At 42.7% G+C, this 27,475-nt stretch overlaps 1 protein-coding gene and 1 pseudogene across 1 annotated transcript; one reads left to right on the plus strand and one right to left on the minus strand.

The window, feature by feature from the left end:
- Positions 1-908: 908 nt before the first annotated feature.
- On the minus strand, positions 909-27,304 carry LOC130458148 (zinc finger protein OZF-like). The gene is made up of 5 exons (XM_056821198.1): positions 27,229-27,304; positions 26,553-26,673; positions 14,125-14,251; positions 4,414-4,509; positions 909-3,558 (listed from the first exon to the last, which is right to left on the minus strand). The coding sequence occupies exons 2-5, from the start codon at positions 26,583-26,585 to the stop codon at positions 2,198-2,200; spliced, it is 1,617 nt and encodes a 538-aa protein (XP_056677176.1). The 5' UTR covers positions 26,586-26,673; positions 27,229-27,304; the 3' UTR covers positions 909-2,197.
- On the plus strand, positions 8,541-9,187 carry LOC100619260 (ATP synthase F(0) complex subunit C3, mitochondrial-like; annotated as a pseudogene).
- Positions 27,305-27,475: the final 171 nt, after the last annotated feature.

Below are 27,475 nucleotides of genomic sequence, written 5' to 3' on the forward strand. Positions count from 1 at the left end.
TTGAAGAAATCTGCTTAAATCTTGTTTCCTTGTGAGTTATACGAGCAAGTCAAATTCTTATCTCCTCCATAATAATCATTCAGATTAGAGGGGAAAGTTATTATCAGAGGGAGGAGTAATTAGGACTTTGTTCATCTTGTATAAATGTTTAACCAATATAAAATTTGAGGCTATTTCTCCAAAATAATATGGTTTCTCAATGGGAGCATGGGATTCCCATAAGAAAAAACATATCGCCACAATTGTCCCTGGAAAAGGTGTCTTCCTCTTGTTTATGAAAGGAGTTGTGTCCTGTTTCTTTTTAGCCTGACAACTCAAGCTTAGGACATTGGTATTTCGAGAGATAAGGGGGACTTGGAGACCTCAGTTCCTCCCTTCTTACTTCATCAGAGGGTTTAGATTCCTGCTCAGACAAAGAAATCAGCCAACTGCATCATGAGCCTGAGTCCTTGAATAGAATGAACTGAACAGTATGGATCAGGTCCCCTATCCCTTCGACATCTTCCACATGCACTCTTTATGATGTTTGTTTGATTAAATCTATCTGTGCCAGAAAAAAAAAAGAAACAAATGAGTGCCAATTAACTAGAGAATGGCTAAAATAACAGTACTATATATGACAAACATTAGGATTTCAGAGGAAAAGTCCTTATCATTATAGTATTTTTTTCACAGTATAAAATTTGGGGTGCTTAATGAGGGCTCCTCTGTGAGAAAGTCTATGACGTGCATGCTACAGCAAAATGCTTTTCCTAGAGAACAGGAGTCACTGAATCTTATCTCCAGCATATGTGCAGTGCATATTCAAGTATGAGCTTAAGGTGAATCCCTTCCAATAATCATTCCTTGTATATCCCTTTATCTCATAAAGAATGTTGTTCACCATGAATCATGTAACCATGGAAAAATGCTTTAAATTAAAAAAAAATTTAATACTGAAAAAACATATATATATGTATATTTGCTAGCAAAAAAGAATGTTGTTCACCAATGAACACACAACTCTTCTCCATCATTTCACATTTAATTTTTTGAAAATAATTATGTGTAAAAATAATGTCCAACATTAAAAAATTTTTTTGAGTCTTGGATTATCTCCCCACACCTAAGACATGTTAAGCAATCTCATACAGATTTTGCATGTGCAATCCTATAAAAAAATTTCCAATATTGATCCTTCTGTGGAACTCAATCAAAAATATAAAAACTGAAAAAAAATTTTCATCATTTCTCTGCAAGCAGATGAAAAAAAAATTTTTTTTATTATGAGTCCTTTGGGATTGATCATTGTATTGTTAAGAATAACTCAAATCATAGCATTGTTGTGCATACAATATTTCTGTCACAATGTGTGGTGATTCTCCTGGTATTGCTAAATTCAGTCTGCATCAATTCTCAAGGCTTTCCAGGTTTTTCTCAACTCTTGCTTCATCTCATTAGTTACAAAACAATAGTATTACATTACAATCATATGCCACAATTTACTCAGCCATTTCCCAATTGATGAGTTTCTTTGTACTTTCCAATTCTTTTGTTGCCCTAAAAAGAGCAGTTTTAAGTGTTGTTTTTTAAAAAAAATACATATAGGTCCTTTCTCTTTTTTAATACCCTTTGGACATAGTTCAAAATTGCTCTCAAGAAAGGTGGAAACAGTTCACAACTCCACTCAAGAGCTCATTAGTATCGCATGTTTTCCCATATCTCCTTCCACTTTTGTCAGTTTCCTTTTCTGTCATTATAGCTAATCTAACAGATGCAGGGTGGCCCCTCAGACTTACTATAATTTGCATTTCTTTAAATAATAGTGATCACCCTTCTCCTGAAGAAAACATACAATTTGAGTATATACATTAGATTTTTCTGCACTATAAATCCTCTGATATGAAGTAAGAAATGATCTCTGGCTGAAAGCCTTCCTACAAGGAATCCATGCTCTGGACTCGATATTTCATTGTCTTTCTTCATTCATGACAGTAGTAAGATTCCTATCCAAAAGGAATTCTCACTTGAGAATAAGAGATGATTGTTACCTGAAGGCCTTACCACATTCATTATATCCCTAAAGTTTCTCCCTAGTGTGGATCTTCTTAAGTTAAATAATCTAAAAGTAACAACTATAAGATCAATACCACTCATGAGGTTTCTCTCCTGTGAAGATTTTCTGACATGAAGCAACTGTGGAGCTTTATGTGAAAGCCTATCCAAATTGATGACACTCATAAATTTTTTCTCCAATGTGGATGCTCTGATGTTTAACAAGATGACTTCTCACTGTGAAAGCCTTTCCACAGTGTTTACATTCATAAGGTTTCTCTCCAGTGTGGACTGTCTGATGTACAGCAAGAGATTCCCTGTCTATAAAAGTCTTTCCACAGTGTTTACATTCATAAGGTTTCTCTCCAGTGTGGATTCTCTGATGTGCAGCAAGAGAGCCCCTCTGTGTGAAAGCCTTTCCACACTGTTTACATTGATAAGGTTTCTCTCCAGTGTGGACTGTCTGATGTATAGCAAGAGATCTCCTCTCTGTAAAAGCCTTTCCACATTGTGTACATTCAAAAGGTTTCTCTCCAGTATGGATTCTCTGATGTGCAGCAAGATGGGCACTCTGTGTGAAAACCTTTTGACACTGTTTACATTCATAAGGTTTCTCTCCAGTGTGGATTTTCTGATGTACCGCAAGAGAGCACCTCTGTGTAAAAGACTTTCCACACTGTTTACATTCATAAGGTTTCTCTCCAGTGTGAACTGTCTGATGTGCAGCAAGAGAGACCTTCCATGTAAAAGCCTTTTCACACTGTTTACATACATAAGGTTTTTCTCCTGTGTGGATTCTCTGATGTGCAGCGAGAGAGCCCCTCACTGTAAAAGCCTTTCCACACTGTTTACATTCATAAGGTTTTTCTCCAGTGTGGACTGTCTGATGTGCAGTAAGATAGTCCCTCCGTTTAAAAGCCTTTCCACATTGTGTACATTCATAAGGTTTCTCTCCTGTGTGGACTGTCTGGTGTGCAACAAGAGTCCCCCTCTCTGTAAAAGCCTTTCCACAGTGTTTACATTCATAAGGTTTCTCTCCAGCGTAGATTATTTGATGTGCAGTAAGCTCAGAGTTCTGACTGAAAGGTCTCCTACCTTTATCACTCACAGAAACCGTCTTGACATGTTTACTTTTCGGTTGTCTAATGATGTCTAACCTGTAACCAAAGGCCATTCCCCCTAGGTTACCTTGATACATGGGCATTTCAGGAGGTTTCTCATGATACTGAACAAGTTCTACTTCTTTAGGAAAGCATTTCCTATATTTGCTATCCTGACAACAATTATTTCCTGAGGACAATTTCATATTCTGATTTTGGACTGAATATTGGCTGAATTTCTCTGCAGTTTCATCACATTCACAGTCAGTCTTCGGATCTTTATTTGCCTTGATGTTAGAGTTACAGATTTGTCTCAAAATGAAGTGATGGGGATCCTCATTCATGCATCTTTGGGGGCCAGATCCTTTCACAAAAAGGCTCAGCTTTGCAGTCATCTCTTTCACTTCAAAATTAGTCTCTGCCTCTGAAGAAAACAAATAATGACAATGACACAGAAGGAAGGAGGACACACACAGAGCAATATTAAGTTCTTTCCTCTGATGGGAGAAATTAAACTGATTTTTTTCTATTTCCTCAGGCAAAGAGGAGTTTTCAAACTTAAAAAAGCAGAGTCAGTCTTTGGGTATACCATTTGATCATATCTGCAAGATGGATGATTTTAGAAAGACTTTCCCATACAATAACAATGAAACTTCACCAGGGACTGGTGACAAAGGCAGGCCCAAGACACTCATCATACTTTGCAACTCATGTCATGAGTAAAGAATGGAGGAATGACCTGACCAACTTCCTTGCTATAATTCAAATGCTGTGCTGATCATGTTTTGTCTTGCACAATCTTTTTCCATTGCCTTTTCTATCTTTCCTAAATCTTCTATCTTTCCTAAAAAGTCACTTGTCCAATCTTCTTATAATTTTATGAATCTCAGATAACCTTTCAGATATTCTGTTCTCATCATTTTGGATGCACTATCACATAGTCATTCTTAGTAAATTTTGTATGCTAAACAGAAAAGCAACTGTACTCTTTATCTCTCATGCAGTAATTTTCAAAGTGTAATAGAAGTTTTCTTCTTGTCTCCACAGATGCAAAGGTATTATGCCATTTATTGAAGACATACTAACTATTCATCTTATTTTGTTATCTACCATAAATTATGTCTCATATCCTATACTGAGTCTATCATCCATCTATCAGGAAATAAACAGAATGATTCAGCACTGGTCTGCCAGCCCCCAAATCTAACACTCCCTCCACTACAACAGATAAAGCCCTTTGGGATAACAGCCCTTATATACCTGCTTTCACCCCACTCACCTGGGCAGGAGCTCCTTGGGCCTTTTTGCTCTAGCAACCATGGTGCTTTCCTTTGCTGAAAATAGGAGATCAAATTTTCTCTAGGAACTGGAAGCCCTGGGCATAAGAAATAAGTGTAATAAATGAGATACTCTGGCTGCTTATTATTATTATTATTATTATTATTACTCCTTATTACAGAAGGAAGGGATCAGGAGAGAAAAATAAAAAAATATGGTCTTAAAGGAAAGGGGGCAGGCAAGTAAAGCCTACAGAATGGCTTCTGTTGTATTCACTGTTGGGACATTTGCAGGGGGGCAGAGATCATGGAAACCATTTGTAATCAGAAAATTCTATCTATATTTACCTCTTGTAAAAGAAGGCTAGACACATTTCACAGCCTCCATTATCTAGAAATTAAAGGCAGCTGGTAACAAAGAGATAGGAGAATAGAACTTGGAGTTAGAAAACCAAATTTAATCCAGCTTCTGGGAGATGTTAAGTAGATGCCTTTTGGCAGGTAATTTAACCTGTTTGCCTCAGTTGCCTCAACTATGAATTTAATACAATAAAACTATAAAACTCACAGGGATGTTTTGAAATTAATGATAATTTATGAACTTCTTTATCCAGTAGAGAGGATACAGAGCATGTATTTTGAAATATTTCTCCCCTTCCTCTCCATTCTTATCATCTGGCCTGGGATTTGAGGGAAGAATGAAGGAAGAATGAGGATTAACTTGCTAGACTAGGCAGAATTAGGGGCTGTCAGGTACAGTTTTATACTTCTTTTTTAATTTTATTCCCTTATTGTTATGGAAATAACAACCCCCTTATCTTTACTCTATATATATTTATTTTATGTGTCAAATATGTTTCTTGTAAATAACCTATCATAGGATTCAGGTTTTTAAACCACTCTGCTATCTGCTTCCATTGTAAGGGTGAAATCATCTTATTTACAATCATAGTTATAATTACCATCTATGTATTCCTTCATCTTGGTTTCTTCTTTTACTGTCCCTCCACATTTACCACCAAATAGCACAGAACCAAATGTTACGTTAAATGTTGGGGGGAGGGGGGGAGAGAATCTATGATTGTTTAGTGGACAGAGGTGCAAGTAAAAGTGTTTTGTAAACATCTCCTGAAGAATGTAAGGCTGTAAGAAGTTTAGAAGTAGTGGAGATAACTGGGAAACAACAAAGGGTAAAGAAATTACAACCCAAAGTGGTATCATTGGGTCCCTTATCTGTGGAACATTCATTTAATGACCAACTCACCAATGAATTTACTTGGAAAGGATCTATTATGTAAATTAAGGTACAATGTACACCATCTGGAGATATCGCTTTATAAGTTCCCAAAGAATCCCTGAAAATTTTCCCAATGTTATTCTTAAAGACAGTTGAGACAGATGGAGAAATGGATACGGTTTATCCGATTCCAGATGACATTCCAAATGGTCTATGGGCTTCATCTTTGACAGATTTAGGCCTACTGAAATCAGCAATACAAATTAAAATAAGGACTAGAGGAGGTCTTCCACCTTGTATACCCCAATAGCCTTTAAGTAAGGAAGCAATAGAGGGCATAAGACCAATTATAGAAATCATTGTTAGAGCAAGGAATTATAGTCCCATGTATTTCAGAATTTAATACCCCTATACTTCCAACTAAAAAAACAAAAGTTGATGAAAATGGGAAACTGTGTTACAGATTTGTTCAAGATTTAAGAGTTATAAATGATTATGTTATAAAATCCCACCTAATAGTACCATCCCCAGCTACAATTATCTCCTCCATACCCAGTCATTCACGATATTTCACAGTGGTAGACATGCTCCGCTTTCTTTTCTATGGCCATAGAAAAAGACTCTCAAAAGATTTTTGCTTTCACATGGCAGGGAATAAGTTTCTGTTGGAATTGTTTGCCTTTAGAGTATTGCAAAAGTCCATCTCTTTTTTCGCAAATCCTAAATAAAGATCTAGAAACTATTCATTTTAAAGACAGCAAATTAGTACATTTCATGGATGACATCCTTTTAGCCTCTCCAAATTCAAAAATTTGTCTTAGGGATAGCAAATTTCTTTTATGTGAATTATATAAACGAGGACATAAGATCTCAGAAATCGAAATCTAACTGCATTGGTGTCTACCAAGTGTAGAATATCTAGGATTTGTTCTATCTGGAAGTTCTAGGAGTATTTCCTAAAAACGGATAGCAGATATTCCAAAACTTAGTGCCCCAAGAACCAAAAGACAATTAAGAGCCATACTTGGGACAACAGGTTTCTGTAGTCAATGGATCCCTGGATATAGTGAATTAACAAAATCTCTAACTGATCTGACCAAAAATATAGAACCAGAATCAGATACATTTACAAGCCATAACAAAACTGAAAGAAGCAATTCTTTCTTCTCCAGCCCTTGGGATATCAGATTATGAAAAACCTTTTATGTTATTTGTGCATGAGTATAAAGGCATAGCTTCAGGAGTATTAGCACAAACCCAAGACCAAATCACATTCCCATAACATATTACAGTGTAAAGCTAGACCCCATTGTATCTGGCATCGCTCCATTCTTGTGTGGTGTTGCAGTCATAGCACTGTTAGTACAGAAATCTGCAGATCTCGTTCTTGGGTGTCCTTTAACAATTTTTTGCCCTGAAGAAGTTGAAGCTCTTATGCTTAAGTATCCCATTCAAGCTTTCTCAGATCAACATATAGCTAAATATGACATAAATCTTCTTGGGAATGAAAATATACAAATTAAAAGGTCTAGTGTGGTGAACCCAGCAACACTCCTTCCCAATTTACCAAATAATGGAGAATCATTGCATGAATACACAACAGTTGTAGAATTAACAGAACACCAAGAAAAGATTTAAAAGATAGACCAATTGATAATCCTGATCTTGTGCTTTTTACCAAGGGTTCTTCATAAAGGCAAAATGGGATACGGTGTATGGGTGCAGCAGTAACAGTAGTAACAGAATTTAAGACCTTATAGTGTGCTTCCCTACCCCAAAATATGAGTGCTCAAAATACAGTTAGTGGCTCTGACACATGCTTGTAACTTAGTTGAAAGCAGGAGAGCTAATATCTACACAGACTCTTGTTATGTATTCTCAATATGCCATGGAACTGGATCAGTTTGGAAACAGAGGATTTATTACATATGTAGGAAAACAGATAGCTCATGCTGTCATTATAACAGTTACATCTATCCTAAAACCTAAAGAATTGGCTGTAATGCATTGCAAAGACCATTCTGTTAACAAAGATCCAGTGTCTCAAGGTAATAATCCATCTGATTTTGTAGCTAGATACTCAACATGAAATGCACCAACTTGCATAATGAGTTTGTCAGTGATAGAGCCAAGAGATCTTAAAAAAGCATATTTAGACACTGAGATTCAGACATGGAAAAAAAATTTGGAGCTAGGGAAGAAAATGGAATTTGGGCAGCACCCACAGGAAAGTCTATTTTACCAAAACATTTTTACAACCACCTATGTAGGGATATCAATAATAAGGGTCATTTTGGGACATAAGTTATCACTGAAAAATAAAAAGAGTGTGAATTGCACCAGGGGTGAGCACAAATGTTATAAAAGTATGTTCCAGCTATTCTATTTGTCAAAGATTCAATCAACATGTATTTAAGAAAAAAGGTATAAGGGTAAGACCTTTAGCTTGCAGTCCTTTTGAAAATTTGCAAACAGATTATATAAGTAGGCCAAAAGCTGGAAAATTCAAGTTTTGTTTAGTTTTGGTGGATAAATTTGGTGGACAGATGGCCAGAAGCATTTCCAATGGCTAAAAATACATCAGCTTTTGTGGTTAAACTCTTATTAAGGAAGATTATACCAAGATTTGGTTTGCCTGTTAAAATTGACTCAGACAAAGGTTCTCATTTCACCAATATTTTAAAACAAGTTTATGAAAATTTAGGAACATCTGCAAAATAAATATGCAAAAAAATAAAAAGTACCCTTATCAGCTACAAAGTTCAGGCCAAGTGGAAAGAACAAATAGGGAACTTGAAACAGTGACTGGAAAACTTTGTACCGAGACACATTTAAAATGGCCAGACAGGGTTCAACCTCTGCTGCAGCCACCAGAGAAAGACAGATGAGAAAGCAGCGCTGAGCCAAGCCCTCGCCTCCCACCACCTGATCCCTTCTTCTGTCTCCACCGCCCCAACTGCTCCTAAGATGTTCGCCTGCGCCAAGCTCGTCTGCTCCCTGGCACTGAGCCGTGCTGGATCCAGAATTGTATACTGACCAATTTCTGTAGCAGTGTTGTCTTGACCAGAGATCAGGACTGGAGAAGGCAACACAGTATCTAATGGGGCCCAGAACGGGGTGTCTCAGCTAGTACTAAGGGAGTTCCAGACCAGTGCTATCAGCAGAGATACTGCTGCTAAATTTATTGGTGCAGGTACTGCCACAGTAGGAGTGGCTGGTTCTGGTGCTGGTAGTGGAACTGTCTTTGGTTCTCTCATTATTGGTTATGCCATCACCGAAGCAGCAGCTGTTCTCATGCTATCCTGGGATTCGCCTTGTCTGAAGCTATGGGTCTCTTTTGTTTGATGGTTGCTTTCTTGATCTTGTTTGCCCTGTAATAAACTGCTATTTGAAATGTTGACATTTAATACAAATTATGGATGTAATTCTGTGTATCTTAACTGTGGTTCCAAAACTGTTCTGTCAGTGTCATGGAACTGCACATTATTTCCAAAGTCATTTCATTAAAGATGATAACTTAAAAAAATAAAATAAAATAAAACGGCCAGACATCCTACCCTTGGCTCAATGTTATATCCGTACAAGACCCCATGCGGACATACATCTCCTTCACTACAAGCCAAACCTTCCAAAACCGCCTATGCTTCCATGTTAGGAGGAGACAAGCAAGTTCTACCTTGTAGTACTGTCGTACAAACCAGATCAAGAGAACTATAAGATATGGGAATTTTAGTTCAAAGTGGTCCTCTTGATTATTCATTACACAACATAGAGCCAGGTGACTCTGTTTATATATATAAAATTTTGGCGCAACACCAGCCACACAGCAATCTAGGCGAGGTCCTTACACAGTCATTCTAGTTTCACCTTCTGCAATAAAAATCTTAGAAAAATATATTTGGTTCCATTATTCGCACACTAACTAAATTAGTTTCTAGGGATGATAGGAAAAAGTTCTCGAAGAAAAAGAATTCCGGAAGAAGACACAGAGATAGCTGAGAGATCATCCGTGAACACACCTGCAGGTAAAAAGGCCACAGAAGAGGAAACACAATCAGAAAAAGAAGACGACTGAAGAGAGAAGACAACATAGCAGAATTGCTGATAACAGTAACAGACTTTGTAGAAGAATCCAATACAGGAAAAAAGACGACGGATAGGGACGTTAATGGTAAGACAACGTGTCATCGAACACTGAACGTTTCCCACCCGACTTACCAACTGCACATAGTACTAACAAGTAGGTATGAAAACAGAAGACGACGAGAGGAGAATCTGAAGATTTAGTATTTCTTTGCATCCGGCACACATTTAAGACACCCTCGTCATGAATTGTTAATAAAAGGATACCTACGGAACATACATTAAGAAAAAGCGGTACCGACTACAATGAAAATTCACTTTCGTTTCACGAGATCTTACCTAAGTGGAAAGTCTCCGTTTGGCAACATTCCGTTCAGTAACAACAGAAAACACAGAGGTCTTCATACAGATTTTAGTGTTGTCAGAGGGGGGACGTTTATCTTCCCGACACATACGTGTACATATTTGTCATGTACTCTGTGAGCAGATCTGTAATACACTTTGAAGATAAACGTGTACCATAGTGTATAGAGAACACACAGAGAACAGCAAAATGTGTACAAATGTAAATAGCGTACGGGTTCTAGATATGACATCGTGAAGAGTTACAAAGTTGCAAGAGTCGAAAGTTCTATTAGACCTGTAGATATTTGTGTAACTTCACAGGAAGTCATTTGTATGTAGATTTAAATACGTGCAAACTGTAAATTAGTTGTGGAAATAGTTATAATGGTATAAAAATTCGATTTTGAGAACAGAAACCCAATTGTCAGCGATCTGTAATCAGCTGTGTTTGGGGTCACTAGAATAAGGTTTAGCCTAGAGAAAACCCTTTTGCTTTGAACTGTTCACCGACGATTTTGAGGTGGGCTTTGCATGAGCTCATTAAGTTTGTTGTAAATTTCTCCGTGCAATAAGATTTTGAGACAAAAGTGGTTTTCTATATTAGCTTCAGGATAAGTATTCTTTGTAACAATTCTTGTGAAATTTCGGCATGTTGCATTGTGGGGACTTTATCACTATTCTTTAGCGTTTGTTTGAATGTTGTTTTGGCCTTCTGCGTGATTCCCTTTTTCCCTAGTGTACATCCCCAGAATGAGGCAGTGAATAGGAGAAGGAAACTGTCCTGCTGGGGTTTTGTGTGGGGAGGGGAGAGAGAGAGAATAGGCTGCCCTCCCTCCAAGCAAAGGGCAAAAGGAGGAGGCGGAGTCGAGGTTGTTTTGGACCAAGAGGCGGAAGGAGGTGAGTCTGTTCTTCCCCCCCTTCAATCCTCGCTAGTTGTGGCCCCTCCCTAGGCCTGCCTTTTCACTCCCCACTGCCAGGCTCTTCCTAAATAGGTCACTTCTCTCCCCCCGAGCTCTAGCTGCCCTTCACGGGGGCCTGACTCAGCTATGCTTGGATAACAGGCTTATTCTAAAATAACAGGGATGCGGGATGGCTAGCCTGGGGCTCGGGGGGCAGAAGGGACCCCAGGTTCCATGGCCCGAGCCCTGAGGGCTTCACAGCAATGAACCCTGGCTTTTGGCCCAGCCCAGCAGGTGCCCAAGGTCAAGGTAACAGGCCGCCGGTGGACCGAGGACGACGGGGATCAGGTTTCAGGGAAGCACCCAGTCAAAGAGTGGACCTCTTCCTTGGCAGTCTCGGTCAGAGAGAGCGGACCGACGGACTCCCCCCGGTTCTTCCTTTCCCCAAGCCCCGACCTCCTCGGCCCATCCCCCACTGCCAGGAAGCCTGGCCGGTTCTCCGGGCGTCTGGATTTGTTCCTCTCACAAAACGTCGATGAGGCGAGAGCAGGCTCTTCGACTGCTTTTTCGGTAAGTGCCGTGAGACGAGTTTACAACAATGAGCACACGGCGTGTATCTGCTCGGATCACATCCGAGGGAGAACGAATAGAGGCAGGCCGGCTCCAAGGCACAGACTAGGACCTGCAGGGGAAGGACCGTGGCAGGCAGAAGGCCGAGCAGTGACACCTGCTCGGGAGCGCTGACTTCCTGTTGGAGGCTAGGAGCTTCCTGTCCGGGAATGGCGGAGGACACGCGGCCTTATGGGAGCTCACTGTGGAGAAGGAGTGTCTCTAGAAAAGGATCTGAGCCGAGCTGCTGCGCTTTGCAGAAGGTTTTATCTAAAAAGTCCCGTCTGGTGGGCTTGGAGGTTCCTCAGGGGCTCCCCCTTGGGGTGAACTTCGCCACTGGAGCTTTTGGGGAATAAAGGTAAACATGAAACATGATTTTAGAGTCACTGCACCATTTCCCCATCCCTATTCCACCTCCCTCGGCGGCCTCTTAGCCTCCTCCTATTCCTCCACAGAGCGAGCCCGCTGCTATTCCTGAAGGCCTGCTGGCCCTCCGCACGGCCTCCACTGGACTCGCTGTTCTTCGGCGCCTCTGGCAGTCGTCTTTCTCTCAGTGCCTCCTCTCCGCATCTGATGGGGGGCGGCGCGGCCTGCCCTGCCAGACGCCTCAGCACCGGCCTCTCTGCCTACGCAGAGTTCTTCCAACCACTGGGCTGAGGAGAGCAGTTACAAGCACGCCCTTTGCACTGGGTGAAGAGGGCGCCCGTGCGGGCCCGGCGCGTCTCCCCGTCGTCGTTCCATTTCTCCGCTTCTCCCGATTTTGTGCCGGGACCTTTCGGCCGGCTGTTCTCCTCAGGAACGCCTGGACGCTCCTCACTTGGCTACACCACGGCCTTCTTTCCCCTGAGCGAAGAGAGCCGGGCTTCGAGGCTCTAACCGGAACCTCCTGCTCCAAGCACGCTGATCCTCCCCCGTAAAGGCTGCCACATCCTGTGTAACCCACACGGGGGCTCCGTGATCTCCGAGTCGTTTCCTGCTACCCAAACCTGGAGACTCAGGCCAGAATATTCACAGAAGCTTCTGCTAACTAGCTTCCAGTCACAATTATGATTATCCTACGACTATCACTAACAGTAAAATCTAATCTTGGGGAGCAGCTGGGTGGCTCAGTGGATGGAGAGCCAGGCCCAGAGATGGGAGGGCCTGGGTTCAAATCTGGATTCAGACCCTTCCTAGCTGTGTGACCTGGGCAAGTCACTTGACCACCACTGCCTCAAAAAGTCTAATCTTGCATAAGGGGGCGGGGGAATCTTTCCTCACACCTGAGCTGTAGTTCTGGTTTCCTGCAACTTTTCCTTCTACCCAGATGGCGCCAGGGCCTGAGGGCTGGGGGCTCTGAAAGCTGCCGATTTGCCGTGGGGACTTCATCACAGCCTTGAACGGGCCGGGCCACTTTGGTGCCTCGCGACAGCTCTGTGCCAGCCCTTTGTATTCCGGGGGGTATGGGACGTGCCGGTAACGTCGGCCCAAGAAGGGTCCCTGGATCTCACAGTGGGCTTGTGCCCAGGTTTGGAGGCTGGGGGTGGGATTGTCTGCACTCCTCTGGGGGCCATTTGGCTTCCAGTTTCCCCCTTACCTCCCAAGGAGGGCCGCCTCCCTTTTACTCATGTTTGTTTTGGGACTAATCGTGTCAAAGCACACATTAAGGCCGCTTTGACGTTCTCTGGGCAGGTCCAGCTTCTCTCATAAGCCACCTTCCTGCCTTCACCTCCCCCATTAATACTTGATAGCAAGAAATCCTTTCTAAAGACCAGCCCCAGCCCCGACAGGGAAGGGGCTGCCCAGGCAGGTAGAGGCTTCCCTTCCATGCCCATCTTCAAGGAAAAGCTGCCTGGGTATAAACAGAGAATTTGCACACAAATTTCAGCTCTAATTAGAGCCTGGACTAGATGACTCCTGAGAGTAGCTTCAGGAATGTAAATCTGTAACCCTGGTTTAGGTTTTCACCTTGTAAAAATGGAGATTTGAACCCCGGACTTCAATCCCCAGAAGTCCTTGGCCACTTCCCAGAATGCTTTGTAATCTTACTGAAATTCTCACCTGGGAGAGATCAAAATTTCTAAACTGGCTATAAAAGCCTACTGAGGGCTCTTCCTACTTCCGCTTCAGAGCACACGCGGCTCTCTACCTAGCACGCAAGATGTGAGTGATTGTGAATGGGCTCTCTGGGCCTAGACACGTGCTTTCTTATTTGTATTTTCTCTATTTCTTAATCTTAAATAAACCTCTAAAAATATAATACTTTTAACAGAGAAACTAATTTTTCCCTGTAACAGTTTGGTGATTTTAATCTTAATAACATGAAGTGATCTAAAACAGAGGAGAAACGATTTCAGGAGCAAGAAAGGAACATCCCAGGTTCCTATCACATAATTCAACGACTTTTCTAATGAAAAGCAGGAAGGAAGATAACCCTGGGCAGAGTTCCACACTTTTGCTTTTTTAATCCTTGACAAAGGCACAAAATCCCATACATTTGATTAGGATAAAGATGTTTCCTTAATGGCAGATTCAGAGTTAACAGAGAAAATCATCCTTACCCACAGAGCATAGATTCTGCACATTCTCCAGCATGACCTCCAGGTACAGCTCCTTCTGAGAATGGTCCAAGAGGCACCACTCCTCCTGGGTGAAGTCCACAGCCACATCCTTGAATGCTATTGACCCCTAAAACAGCAAAGGTCACAAGATTCAGATCCGAACCTTCATTTTTCATCTAGTTCAACCCTCATTCACTGACTGGAGGAAAGTGAAGCACTCCAGGGATTTACCCAAACTCCTAACCTTGAAGGCTGTCAGAGCCAGCACTGTAGACCTGTCATTCAGAGCCCAATGGAATACTGACAGACATTTTGTGTCTGAAGACAGAATCATGTTGTGAAGAGTAAAACCTGGAGAAGTGTCTTACTGTGAAATGCTTTTCCCTGTGGAATCAGGGCGATGGGAAGTGCTCTCTGAGTGAAGTATGAGATTCTGTGGAGGAGAGAGAAGGTGATCTGAAATTCCTCCTCAGTACATGAGTCAGAGTTGATCTGGTAAGAACATATTTTGAAGTTTCTGAGAAGGTAGCATGTACAGTGTATTCTAGGGGGAAAATATGACCAGTGATCAATGAGGAAGAAACAAAGAAAAAAGGAATTCTCTACTTAATTTCCTAAAAGGTTGATATATACTCTTATCTAGATGAAAGCATATAGAGCTTTCCATAGCTCTATGGGATCAGACTGAATCTAGCTAAGTGAAGAAGGGCAGTCTCAAGATATAGTGAGGGTCTGAGGAACCACTGGAGATGATGTGCCATTGCCAAAACATTGTCTCTGCTTTATGATGTGAACTTTAAATTTCTTACTGGAATATATTCAGTCATTTTATATTTAGTTACACAGAAAGAAGAGTAAGTATGATGAGGAATGGAAGGAGTGGTCATCTTTTTAAAAGAAAAGATTTTGGCAGTTAACCTTAATTCAAAAGAAAGACACTTACAGTGTAATGACTTGAATTCCCAAGAGGCAGAATTTCTTCATTTTAAATAATTTATTAAATGATTGGTCACTTAATGTGGTCAGTTGACTCCAAAATCTAAAAGACAGGGAAGCAGAGCCATGATGACATCATAGTAGCGGGGAAATCCTAAAGCTGCTCTGAATTTCCTTCCAAATCGATCATCAAAAAGAGTCTCAAAAGAACAGAAGTCATTCATACCAGGAATGCACAGATGGTTCAGTATTAGGAAAACCAGCCACATAATGACCATATTAACAAGCAAACCGACAAAAATCACATGATTATCTCAATAGATGCAGAAAAAGCCTTTGATAAAATACAACACTCACTCCTATTGAAAACACTAGAAAGCATAGGAATAGAAGAGTCTTTCCTAAAAACAATAAACAGTATATATATCTCCTCCATTAGTGGAAACACAGTGATCCTGAACAACTCAGAGGGATCTACGAGAAAGAACACTATCCACATCCAGAGGAAACACTGTGGGAGTAAAACACAGCAGAAAAACAACTGCTTGAATACACGGGTCGAAGGGATATGGTTGGGGATGGAGACTCTGAAGGAACATCCTAGTGCAAACAAGAACATGGAAACAGGTTCTGATCAAGGACACATGTAATACCCAATGAAATTGTGTGTTGGCTACGGGAAGGATGGGTGGAGGGGAGGGAGGGAAACAATGTGATTATTGTAACCAAGGAATAATGTATAAATTGCCTAAATAAACAAATTCAAATAAAAAAAACAAAACAGAAGTCAAAGCAGGATGAGCAAGTGGACTCTCCCACTGAATATAGCATGAAAGGTATGCAGAGGAAGGCATATTTTCACATTATAAGGGGTCAAATATTAAGAGCTATTTTGCCCAATTGTATGACAATAAATATGGTAATCTAGGCACAATGGACAAATATTCAAAAAATATATAAATTATCTAGATTAACAAAAGAGGAAATAGAATACTGAAATAAATCCATCTCAGAAAAAGAAATTGAACAAGCCATCAAGGAACTTTCTAAGAAAAAATGCCCAAGGCCAGCTGGATTCACAAGTGAATTCTATCAAACATTTAAAGAACAGTTACTCCCAATACTCTATAAATTATTTGACAAAATTAGCAAAGGAGTCTTACCAAATTCTTTTTATGACACAAACATGGTACTGATTCTCAAACCGAGGAGACCAAAAACTGAGAAAGAAAACTACAGATCAACCTCTTTAATGAACATAGATGCAAAAATCTTAAATAAAATACTAAGAGACTACAGCAAGTTATCACAAGGATTATTCACTATGACCAGGTGAGTTTTATACTAGGAATGCAAGGCTGGTTCCACATTAAGAAAACCATCCTAATAATTGACCATATCAATAACCAAACTAAGAAATTACATGATTATCTCAATAGATGCAGAAAAAGCCTTTGACAAAATACAACACCCATTCCTATTGAAAACACTAGAAAGCATAGGAATAGAAGGACCTTTCCTCAAAATAACTAGTATTTATTAAAAATCATCAACAAGTATCATCTGCAATGGGGATAACTTAGAAGCCTTACCAATAAGATCAGGAGTGAAACAAGGATGCCCATCATCACCTCTATTATTTGACATTGTATTAGAAACACTAGCAGTAGCAATTAGAGAAGAAAAAGAAATTGAAGGCATTAAAGTAGGCATTGAGGAAACTAAACTATCACTCTTTGCAGGTGATACGATGGTCTACTTAAAGAATCCCAGAAAATCAACTAAAAAGTTAGTGGAAATAATTAATAATGTTAGCAAAGCTGCAGGGTAAAAAATTAAACCTGCATTTCTATATATTTCTGACAAATCTTAGCAGCAAGAGTTAGAAAGAGAAACTCCATTTAAAATCACTCTTGACAATATAAAATATTTGGGAATCTGTTTGCCAAGGCTAACTCAGGAATTATATAAACACGATTATAAAACACTTTTTGCACAAATAAAAGTAGACCTAAACTGGAAAAACCATTAATTGCTCATGGATAGGAGGAGCTAATATAATAAAAATGACAATCCTACCTAAATTAATTTACTTATTTGGTGCCATACTTATCAAACTACCAAAAAACTTTTTATAGAATTAGAAATTTTTTTTAACAAAGTTCATCTGGAAGAACAAAAAATTAAGAATATCAAGGGAACGAATGAAAAAAAATGTGAAGGATGGAGGCCTAGCAGTACCAGATCTTAAACTGTACTATAAAGCAGTGGTCATCAAAACAATTGGCCAAGAGACAGAAGAGAAGATCACTGGAATAGACTATGACCTCAGCAAGCGTTTGATAAACCCAAACTGCTAGGCAAATTAGAAAACAGTAGGGGGGAAATCAGGTTTAGATCAACATCTCACATCCTAAATAAAGATCAATTCAAAGTGGATGATTTAAATATAAATAGGGAAATAAGTAAATTTAGCAAACAGAGAATAGTATGCCTGTCAGATTTATGGAAAAGAAAAACTATTAAGACCAAGCAAGAGATAGAGAACATTACAAGATGTAAAATGAATAATTTTGATCATATTAATTTAAAGTTTTGTACAAACAAAACCAAATGCAACCAAAATTAGAAGGGAAGCAACAAACTGGGGAAAATATTTTATAACAAAAAGCTCTGACAAAGATCTGATTCCTCAAATTTATAAGAAGTTAAATCAAATGTACAAGAAATGAAGACATTCCCCAGTGGACAGATGTTCAAGGGATATGAATAGACAGTTTTTGGGTGAAGAAATCAAAGCTATTAATAATCACATGGAAAAAGTGTTCTAAATCCCTCCTGGTTAGGGAAATGCAAATCAAAACACCTCTGAGGTACCACCTCACACCTAGCAGATTGGCCAGTATGACAAAAAAGGAAAACAATAAATGTTGAAGGGGATGTGGCAAAATTGAGACATGCATTGCTGGTACTGTTGTGAATTGGTCCATTATGCCCAAAGGGCTTTAAAAAAAATGTCTGCCCTTTGATCCAGCAATACCACTACTGGTTTGTACCCACAAAAGAGAATATTAAAGTTTTACAAAAATATTCAAAGTGATGCTCTTTGTGATGGCAAACAAATGGAAAAATGAGGTGTCCCTGGTTGGGGAAATGGCTGAACAAACTATGGTATCTGGTGGTGATGGAATACTATTGTGCCATAAGGAATGATGAACTGCTCAATTTCTGTGAGAACTGGAAAGATCTCCATGAACTGATGTGGAGCAAAATGAGCAGAACCAAGAGAATACTGTACACAGAAACTGAAGCACTGTGGGACAATCAAATGTATTAGACTCTGCTACTAATAGCAATGCAATGAGCCAGGACAATCCTGAGGGACTTATGAGGAAAAACACCATCAAGATGGAAAGAAAGAACTGTGGGAATAGAAACACAGAAGGAACACAGAGAGTATGGAAATAGGTATCAAGTGAGAACACACGTATAGCCCAGTGGAATTGCTTGTCAGCTCCAGGAGCAGGGAGGGAAGAGAGAAGTGAGAGAACATGAATCATGTAAGCATGGAAAAATAATATATAGTGCAGGCCCACAAGCACGCGTGTGCACGTACACACACACACACACACACACACCTCTCTCCCTGGGGAGCTCACCACTCAGTCCCTCCTCTGGACATCCCTGGAGATCTCAGATACATAAATAACCACTGAGGAGGGGGGCTTAGGAGACCTCAACTCCTCCCTCATAACATGAGAAGCAGGTCCTTGTCCATACCAAGGAAGGTGTCAGGACAAGCTTTCCCCAGCCTTGTGGCTGGCCTAGCACACTCCCAGAATGTGTCAAGGTTCACCTTGGTTTCCCAGCCCTGTCCTTAATCCTTTTAGCTTAACAAAAGAAGGGAGATTCCCCCTTAGTTCCATAACCTGGGAAGAAGGGGACAGCAAGTCTGGAGCTCTGACCTTGGCCAGGCTAAAGGGAAATTTATTATTCCACAAAAACATCACAATTCAATTAATTTTCAAAAACAGTTTGTGAAAAACAAAGGATCTAAGCCTAGCCCTGTAACTAAGGAAAGCTGGGGATCCAGTTGACAAGAGACGTAGTTAAGAGGGCGACCTGGGAATAACTGACAAGGCAGTAGTCAGATCTGACAATAATGTCGCTTGGCAGGGCTCTTCAACTTTTCCATCTGCTCCACGGAAAACACAGGTAGACCTGGTACCGGATACTGTGCATTTTGAAATGGAACTAAGCCCTGGAGACTACAGCTCCCAGAACTCTCTACTGCAACTTCCTCAGACACCTCCCACTTCCTTTGTGGGAGGAGTCTGAGGGAAAATAAAAGAAGAGAGAAGCATTGGTTTGGGCACCTTTTTCCCTGAATGTGGCTGGGGAGCATTGGTCCTGGCATAGCTGCCAGATATCAAACTTTCCTACTTTCCCTTTCCTAAAAGACCCCAAACCTACCTGACTTTCTTTTGAGTCTAGGTTTGATATAAACTCCCCAGCCTAGTTAAGAAGAAAGCCTGCTCAATTTCCCTGCCGACAGGTGTGGAGAAGGACCCCCAGCTACTTCCTACCCTTCCTGTTCCCTATCCTTTCCCTCCTTTTCCCCCCAACATCAATACTCTTCCATTTAACCCCTTCCTGACCCATTCCCTATTTTTCGGCCTGGAATGCCCTTGGGATATCCAGGGGAGGAATAGTCTAAGGAAAGGCCAAGAGTTTCCAAGCATGGGAACACACAGTTCCTCAGATCCTCAATACAACTGTGAAGTGTGAATTAGACTTTCTTTGTCTATCAATCAGCAACTTTTAAATTAATCAACCAAAGTTTAAATACTCTTACTTAAGACTGAGATGGGGAGGTTCACAAGCCACTTACTAAAGTGGGTGGCAACTCCAGAAGTCATTGCCCTACCACTGGGCAGTGCTAAGCAAATTGCAATCGGAAGTGACACAGACTATAAAAAGTCCTGAACTTCCTGTCCAGAGACCTTCAGCTGGTGACATAATGTGCTTCTTGGAAGTGGCTTTGAACTTGGACCTAAGACTCTGGTTCTTGGGCTGCTTCTGGTAATACTGCTCCTGAATCTTCTCCTTTGAAGGTCATCTTGGGTGAGTGAGTAGCTGAACCTCCTTTCCTGGCTTCTGGAGAGATTAGTTCCCGAGAGGCCTTCCCCTCTTGGAGAACTCTTGTTTAATTCACCACAGGGTCCTCTACCTGAAGGTTAGGGAGCCCTGTCAGGGTTGTTCCGGGCAGCAGAGCAACATTTAGTGTGATAGGCTAGACATCTTCTCTACCCTCTTTTTACATTTCTCTTCTTTCACTCTTTCCACCTCTTTGTAAATAAAACTATTCAAAGTCATTTTGACTTGAGCTATAACATTTTTAAACTGGCAACCAGATTATCTTAGAATTCTCATAAATATAATCAAACCCTAAATTTATTTCCTTACACAATCTAGAAACCTGAGCCCTACAAGGGCTATCCTACCTTCCTCTACACCTACCTGGGGGCTATTCCAACTCCCTGCAATGGCTTTGTCCATCCCCATGGCAATACTATGCATAATATCCTTGAATAGATACCTTCATGTCTTGGGAGGACCGTATCTGAGAAGCCTTTGGGCCAGAACCAGCATTCCCTCTCACCCAACAGAATTCACTCTCCCACAACAGTAGCCAGGACAGAGAGCAGCCCCCAGAGTCAGGTCTAAGAGGGAGAATTGCTCTTGATATGAAGGAAAATCAAAGAGTTCATACAGGAGAAATGAGGTCCAGTGGAAAGGGCAGCAACCACCACTAGCAGGGACAGCAAAAGGTCCTCACTCAGATATTGTTAGAACCAGAAGTCAGAAACGTTTCAGGCCCAAAAGAAAGCAGAGATATCTGGGCTCAAAGGGAAGAATGTAGAGAGCTCAGCTCCAAGGAGAAAAAACAGCTTCTTGTTTGGAACTCATCTACTCTGGGTGGTTCCTGGTCATCCCCACTGCCTTACCTCTGAGGTCCTGAGATCACCAATATCCTCCAATGGCATCCAAGGCCAGGACCTCAGGACCCTGACTGCCTCTCCACCCCAAGCCTTGCTCTCTATTATCTAGAATGGCACTGCCACAGAATGAGCCCTCTTCAGCCTAGACTCTTTCCCAGGCATCTAAACCACCCCAGGGTTTGATATTCCACTTGGATAGCCACTTAAAAGGATGGTGTTAGGATTAAATTATGGTTTTGACTAAATAAGAGTTATAAATTCAATGTGGTCACCAAATTAAAAATATTATCCCTAAGCCAGGAAAAAAAATGTTAGCAGCTTTTATTTATAAAAAAGGAAGAGAAAGAGTTGAACTATGAAATGTAGGTGGGAAAGAGGTAAGAGTTGCCTAGCCTACCCTAAGTGCTGATCTGATGAAATTCAGCCCACTCCCCAACAAAGTTCCAATCTCTATGTGGAAGTCTGAGTCCCTCACCAGCAAGCTGATGCAGGATCTAAGGAAGAGTCTCTGCACAGAACTCACTCTGAAGGGAGTGTCCCAATGAAGCACTAACGAGAAGAGAGGGTTTCCTCAGAGAGCCACCAAGGCAGGAGTCCCAGTGGTGTCTTCTCTAGAACCAATATCTCCAAATGCCAGGAAGGGAATGAATCCTAGACCATGCTGGTCTCCTTTATACCCCTCCCTTTTCCACATCACTTCCTGTCACTTCTGCACAGAAGCCAATGGCACTCTTTCGATTTGCAATGTCTATGGGGTCTACCTGTAATAATTAAAATAGTATAAGACATAAATTGTAGCAGATATAAGAGTGGTTGTTAAAATTGTGACCGCAGAAAATATGGGTCTCAAGACAGTGTCTTGTTTTAAATCAAATATAAGGTGGTTGCCAGGGAAAAATTCCCAATTATTAAATATACCCAAGTCAGCTGGGTTTTATAGAGATTTTAATTAATATAAAAGAGGAATTAAAGAAAGAGAGAGAAAAAGGAAATAATAAGAAAAAGATAGGCCGGCCCAGGCCAGTCCAGGCCAGCCTAGGCCCAAGCCTTAAGAGAGAAATCAGTCAGTCTTTTATCCACTCACCACAAGATTTGTCCAAGCAAGGATTCTCAGCTTTGGCCAGCTGCCATCTCCAGAGAGACAGTTCCTCTGAGCCAGCCTCCCTGAGACTCAGCTTTTCCTCTCCTTATAAAGGGAATTTTCTCCTATGTCACCTCCCCTAAGTTCTCACATCTACCAATCACAGTACACATTTTTCAAAGAACAGACCATTCTTAGTTCAGACCTAAGAAGGCTTGAACTTTTGATTAAGTTCACACCTGAAAAAAAACCTCTGAATAAGTTTTCACATCTTTGCTCCTTGTAAATTCACAAGTTGCCTAACCTTTATAGGTACTTAGTGCCCTTTTGTAGTCGATCTAAAAATAGGTACAGCTTAAGAACTTTTGCCTTACTATAAGTATGGGTGTAAGTACTTTTCATTGTTTAGCAAGGAGTTTACAACTTTATATTCCCCTAGGGCATGCCCAAGTAGGGGTGGAGTAGAGTTCCCACTTTCTTGGTCAAGTACCTTCACTGCTCAAATGGGGAATGGTCTTAACCAAACCTTATGAAGTAGGGTCTGAGAATTTTTAAGGTTCACACACCTCTCATCCTCTGAGGTATAAACTCTTATCCAAGGATTCACAAGTTTGAGTTAAAAGAGTGGAGCTCTCTAAGTGACTTGTAAATTCTCTTACTTGATAGTTAACAGTGTTAAATAGGGGTTTCTTGATCAACTAAAAATAGACAAAGGGAATAAAGAGTTCCCTTTCACACCAGTCACCTTGAGAACTTCACACTTACTTTGCTTCCCTCTTCCTTTATTCCCTTCCATGCTCTAAGAATCCAGTGACACTGGGCTCTTTCTTGTTCCTCACAGGAGATCCTCCATCTCCTGACCTTGCATTTTCTGGGGCTCCTCTGCCTCCTCCCCCAGATTTTACTAATGTCCCCACTGGTCTCTGCCTCCTCAGTGCATTGGATTCCTTCAGGTCTGGAGGAAAATCTGATCTTCTGCAAGAAACCTTTATTGACCCACCTTCTTTGTTTGATTTCCTTCAATTTACCTGATACATATTGAAAGAAAAATTGTTTTATTACCTTTTCATTACTAATCATGAAACAAGTGATCACATATAATCCTTTAGATAAGTAACTGCAATTACAATTTTTAAGAGTTAGACCCAGTTATTTCATTAATTGTGTTTAAGATATCAAGCATAATAGTAGAAAACTGGCCATAGTATTGGAAAGGATGCAGCCTGGTGTATGTGAGTATTACAACAATGAAAGTATTGAAGACTTCTGTTGGAAGAATAAAACCTTTAATAGAATATTTGTGTAATATTTTCTCCATCTGAATATGGACAATAACCAAATATGTTCTAGTAGAGGCAACTCAATGGAGAACCCCTGTTGTCTATATACAACGGGGAAGTACTGAAGTATTTCCTCACCCCACAAACATTTTTGTTTTAACTGGAGTATAATTAATCTCTTGTAAATAAATTCATTTGTGGAATCACTGAACCTAGGGGGTGGAGAAAGGATTGTTACTTATGTTTTACCTAGAGGGTTAGAACCCCAACTGCACCTCATCCTCCTAGAGCTGAAACTAAAAATATTGCGAAAGCAACAGGTTAAATAAGCCTGTTAAGTGCCATGGATGATTCTAATGGGACATGGACAGATCTAAAGTTTCTGGATTTTAAGTGTGCTTTTAAGTTCCTAATAGTTTAATAACATTTGAAAAGCTGTCCTGAGACCTGCTTTGTAAAAGATTTTGGCGGGAATAGCTAAAGAATCTCTATAAGCAACAGGGAACCCAAAAAAGCAAATCTACTAAACAGGAGACCCATTCCTGACTGTTGTGGAATTTCAAACTACCTGGGATATCTGTGAGTGGAAATGGAGTTTCTTGACACTGAGGATGAATGATGACATGGCAAAGAAGCCTGATGTTAGTTAATGTTATCAAATGCTCTTTGATGACCTTTACTTTCTGGATTACTCTCTCTGTACACTCATTTCTTCTGTTGCAAGCTGAGAGGTGAAATAGGAGATTTAGGACCATCATATTAACACCTTAGACCAAACCAACCTCAGCTGGCCTTCTATTTTGTTTTTATTTCTCTAAGAAAAAGGAATTTGTTTGTTGAAATTTTGTTGTTGTTTTTTCTGACAAGTTAAGAAAATAAACACATAATTTTCTGCTTTTTCATTTGGTAGTTTTGGAATTTTCTCCTGTGTTTGTCTGGCTAACAACTCTCCTTTGTTCAGTGACCTGAATAGTCAGAATCTTCTGAAACTTCTTTACATTTTTTTCCAAGTCTGAAAAGTGAGATTCTTCTTTCTGCTTTGTTGGCTCAAAGACACAGTTAAAGAAACCCCAGGGTGGCAGCTATGTGATTCAGTAGATGGAGAACCAGGCCTAGAGACAGTTAGTTCCTGAGTTCAAATCTGGCCTCAGATACTTTCTAGCTGTGTGGCCCTGGAGAAGTCACTTGACCCCCACTGCCTAGTCCTAGCCTTTACTACTCTTCTGCCTTGGAACAAATACACAGCATTGATTCTAAGACAGAAGGTAAGGGTTTAATAAAAAGAAGAACCCCCAACCTGTGCACCCCAAGTGAGTTAGTTCTTCACTGGTGAAAAGATTTAACTCGTTTTCTCTCTTACCACCCTGCCCTGGCCTGCCCAATGGAAAGGAGGCTGCTCTAAACTTTGGACATTTTTCAGAAGAGATCTCTGCTCTCCACACCTGCTGTCCCAGACAGATGCAAGTCACTCCATCGAAGGACCTAAGCAGGAAGCTGCTGAGCCCTGAACCTCTCTAGCCTCCTCTGGGCCACCAACAGCCACAGCATCCCTGCCAGACCCAGCCCAAGTGGCTGCTGGTGTCCCACAGCAGCTGCTGCCCATTGACAGGGAGCCCAACATCCTCCTCCACACTGTCTGTGCCCTGTAAGAATGCAGGCCAGGGTTCAATTCATTTATGTAAAGCTGATCATCGGGTGTGCTTATCTTGCATTCGTGATCCTACACTGTAAACTGATACCTCCAACACTGAGCCACAGCAGGTTCCTCGTGTTCGGAAATCTGGTCACTGTCCTGGCAGGTTTCTGTCCACCCTAACCAGCTCCTGTAATGGCTGCCAGAAGTCAGTGAAAAGCTTGTTTCACAGATTCCCGTCACTAGAGAAGTCGCTGAGGAAGTTGTCTGGCAGGAACAGGAACGGCGGGCTGGGACACTGGATTCCGGTCCACGTAAGGTCTTGGTCCAGAGTGGCGTTTCCAACAGGCGACTCTGGGTGCTACCCAGCCTGTGTGTCACACAAGACCTCGGCCTGGAAGGCATTTCCTGATTGGCGGGAAGAATTCTCTTCTCTGAGTCCGTCCAGTTCCAGCTGCCAGATGTGACCAAACGTGGCCCCCAAACACAGGCACGAACCATACTGGACAGAGACTTCGCCTGCGCATCACTCAACACCACATCGGAGTTTCCCGGCACTGACGTGGCGCCTAATGATCCAGCAACGTCGGGGCCTCATCAGCGCCTGCTAGTTGGGTTGGGGGCGTTTGTCTGTCCACCACGGAGAACGTCCCTCGGAAAGGGCTTCCACAAACCGTCTTCTGAACGTATAACCGTGAGGAAAGCCCACGAGTCCCCGGAACAGGAACGGGCAGCTCGACCTTCCCATGGAGTCCGTGAGGAATGTCCTGGGTGCCAGAGGCCGGGGGGAGTTATGGTAAACGGGGCCCGAAGCATTTCCAATGCTTTAAAAAGTAGTGAAAGAAAAGGAAGCCTAAAGCCCCCGAGCGCCAGCCCAAGGCAGCTCCATCATTCTGTCAAGGCACGAATCAGCACAGGACACGGATGTGACCTCAACATACCGAGCCGGGCCCGCCCCTCCCCCACGTCTTACTGCCTAATAAGGCCCAAAGGCCCAGCGAAGGCCTGACCCAGGAGGCAGTCCATGGCGTGTCCTCTGGCCTGGAGGCAGGAGCCTGGCTGGAGCCCTTCTCAGCACACCCTCCAGCCCTGCCCGCCGTGCCCAGCCCTTTCCTTGGGCTACAAACGCTCCTTGATCTCCCCCAAACTCCTTCCGAAGCCCCCCTGGCAGGCCTGACTGACCCCCCCAAGCCCAGGCCTGGAGGGCAGGAGCAGAGCCTGGAGCTGGGGGACCCCCGGCCATCCTGAGGGAGGGGGTCACACTGGGGGGGGGGGGAAGGACTGGCAGCGCCTGGGCCTGGGTGGAGGGACCTGGATGGCTCCTCCAGGCAGGGGATACCGAGGCCGGGGAAGCCCAGAACAGGGTGGATGCAGCCAGGGCGGCCCCAGGAGCTCCCCCTGAGCACAAGCAGTGAGGGCGCCCCTGGAGGCCTGGCACAGACCCAGCTCGGAGTTCTGGGGGATCCCAGCCTGGCCGGGAGAGGGGCTGCACTCACCTGGGAGGGGGGCCTCGGGGTCCCGGGGGCCATTCCTCTGGCTGCGGGCTCTCTGCGGGGCCACCCTGGGGTGCTTCGGGGGGTGGCAGCCCCGAGGGGGGGAGACTTCCTCTGGGTGCGCCTGGGGGGGAAGGAGAGAGGGGGAGGGTCAGAGGGGCTCCCAGGCCTTCCCTGGCCTCAGGGGTTACAGCCAGCCTCAGGCTGGGAAGGGCCTTGGACTGGCCTGGGAGAAGCCCCGCCCCCTCTGACGTCATCTTTGGCTTCATTCCATTCAGGGCCGCACAGGGTGGAGGGAGGGAGGCTGCTGGGAGGCTGCTGGGAGGAGACGGAGGGTGGGCGGGGCATCAGCTGGGGGCGGGGAGAGCGGGCTGGCATTCCCTCAGTGCCCAGATCAGGGTCCCCCCCACTCCCGCTGTCTCTGGCTCCGGGGCGGGACGCCCCTTCTTTCTCCTGGGGGAGGGGCAAAGCCCCGGCATGGCCCCGGGTCCAGACAGAGCCGCCTGTTCGTCCCTTTTCTGGGGTCCTTTAAAGTGAGGGACAGACACTGAGGCAGCCCGCTAGCTTCTACCCGCCTCTCTGCTCGCACATGCGCACAAGCTTAGGAAGACCAGAGTTTGGGAACAGAAAATCTGAGCGGCCGATCTTGTATACTGACTCCCTCCCCTGCCCCTCGCACCTGGAAAAGGTCCCAGAACCCCAACAGTCAGCCTTCCAAGAGCTGACACAGCCCAGAGGATTCCCGGAATACCTGCGTGACGTCCGGACGTCGGCCTTCTGGGGAATTCTGGGGAATGGAGTCCTCCGGCCCGGCTCCGGGGCTTAGCGGCTCGGCGGGGGAGGGGCTCTACCGCAGTCCCAGCAGCTTTCTCTTCCCTCCCACATTTCCTCTCCGGCCCGGCCCGGATTCTACTTCCGCGTGGAAA

The sequence above is a fragment of the Monodelphis domestica genome, chromosome 3 (assembly GCF_027887165.1).
Source record: "Monodelphis domestica isolate mMonDom1 chromosome 3, mMonDom1.pri, whole genome shotgun sequence".
NCBI lineage: Eukaryota > Metazoa > Chordata > Mammalia > Didelphimorphia > Didelphidae > Monodelphis > Monodelphis domestica.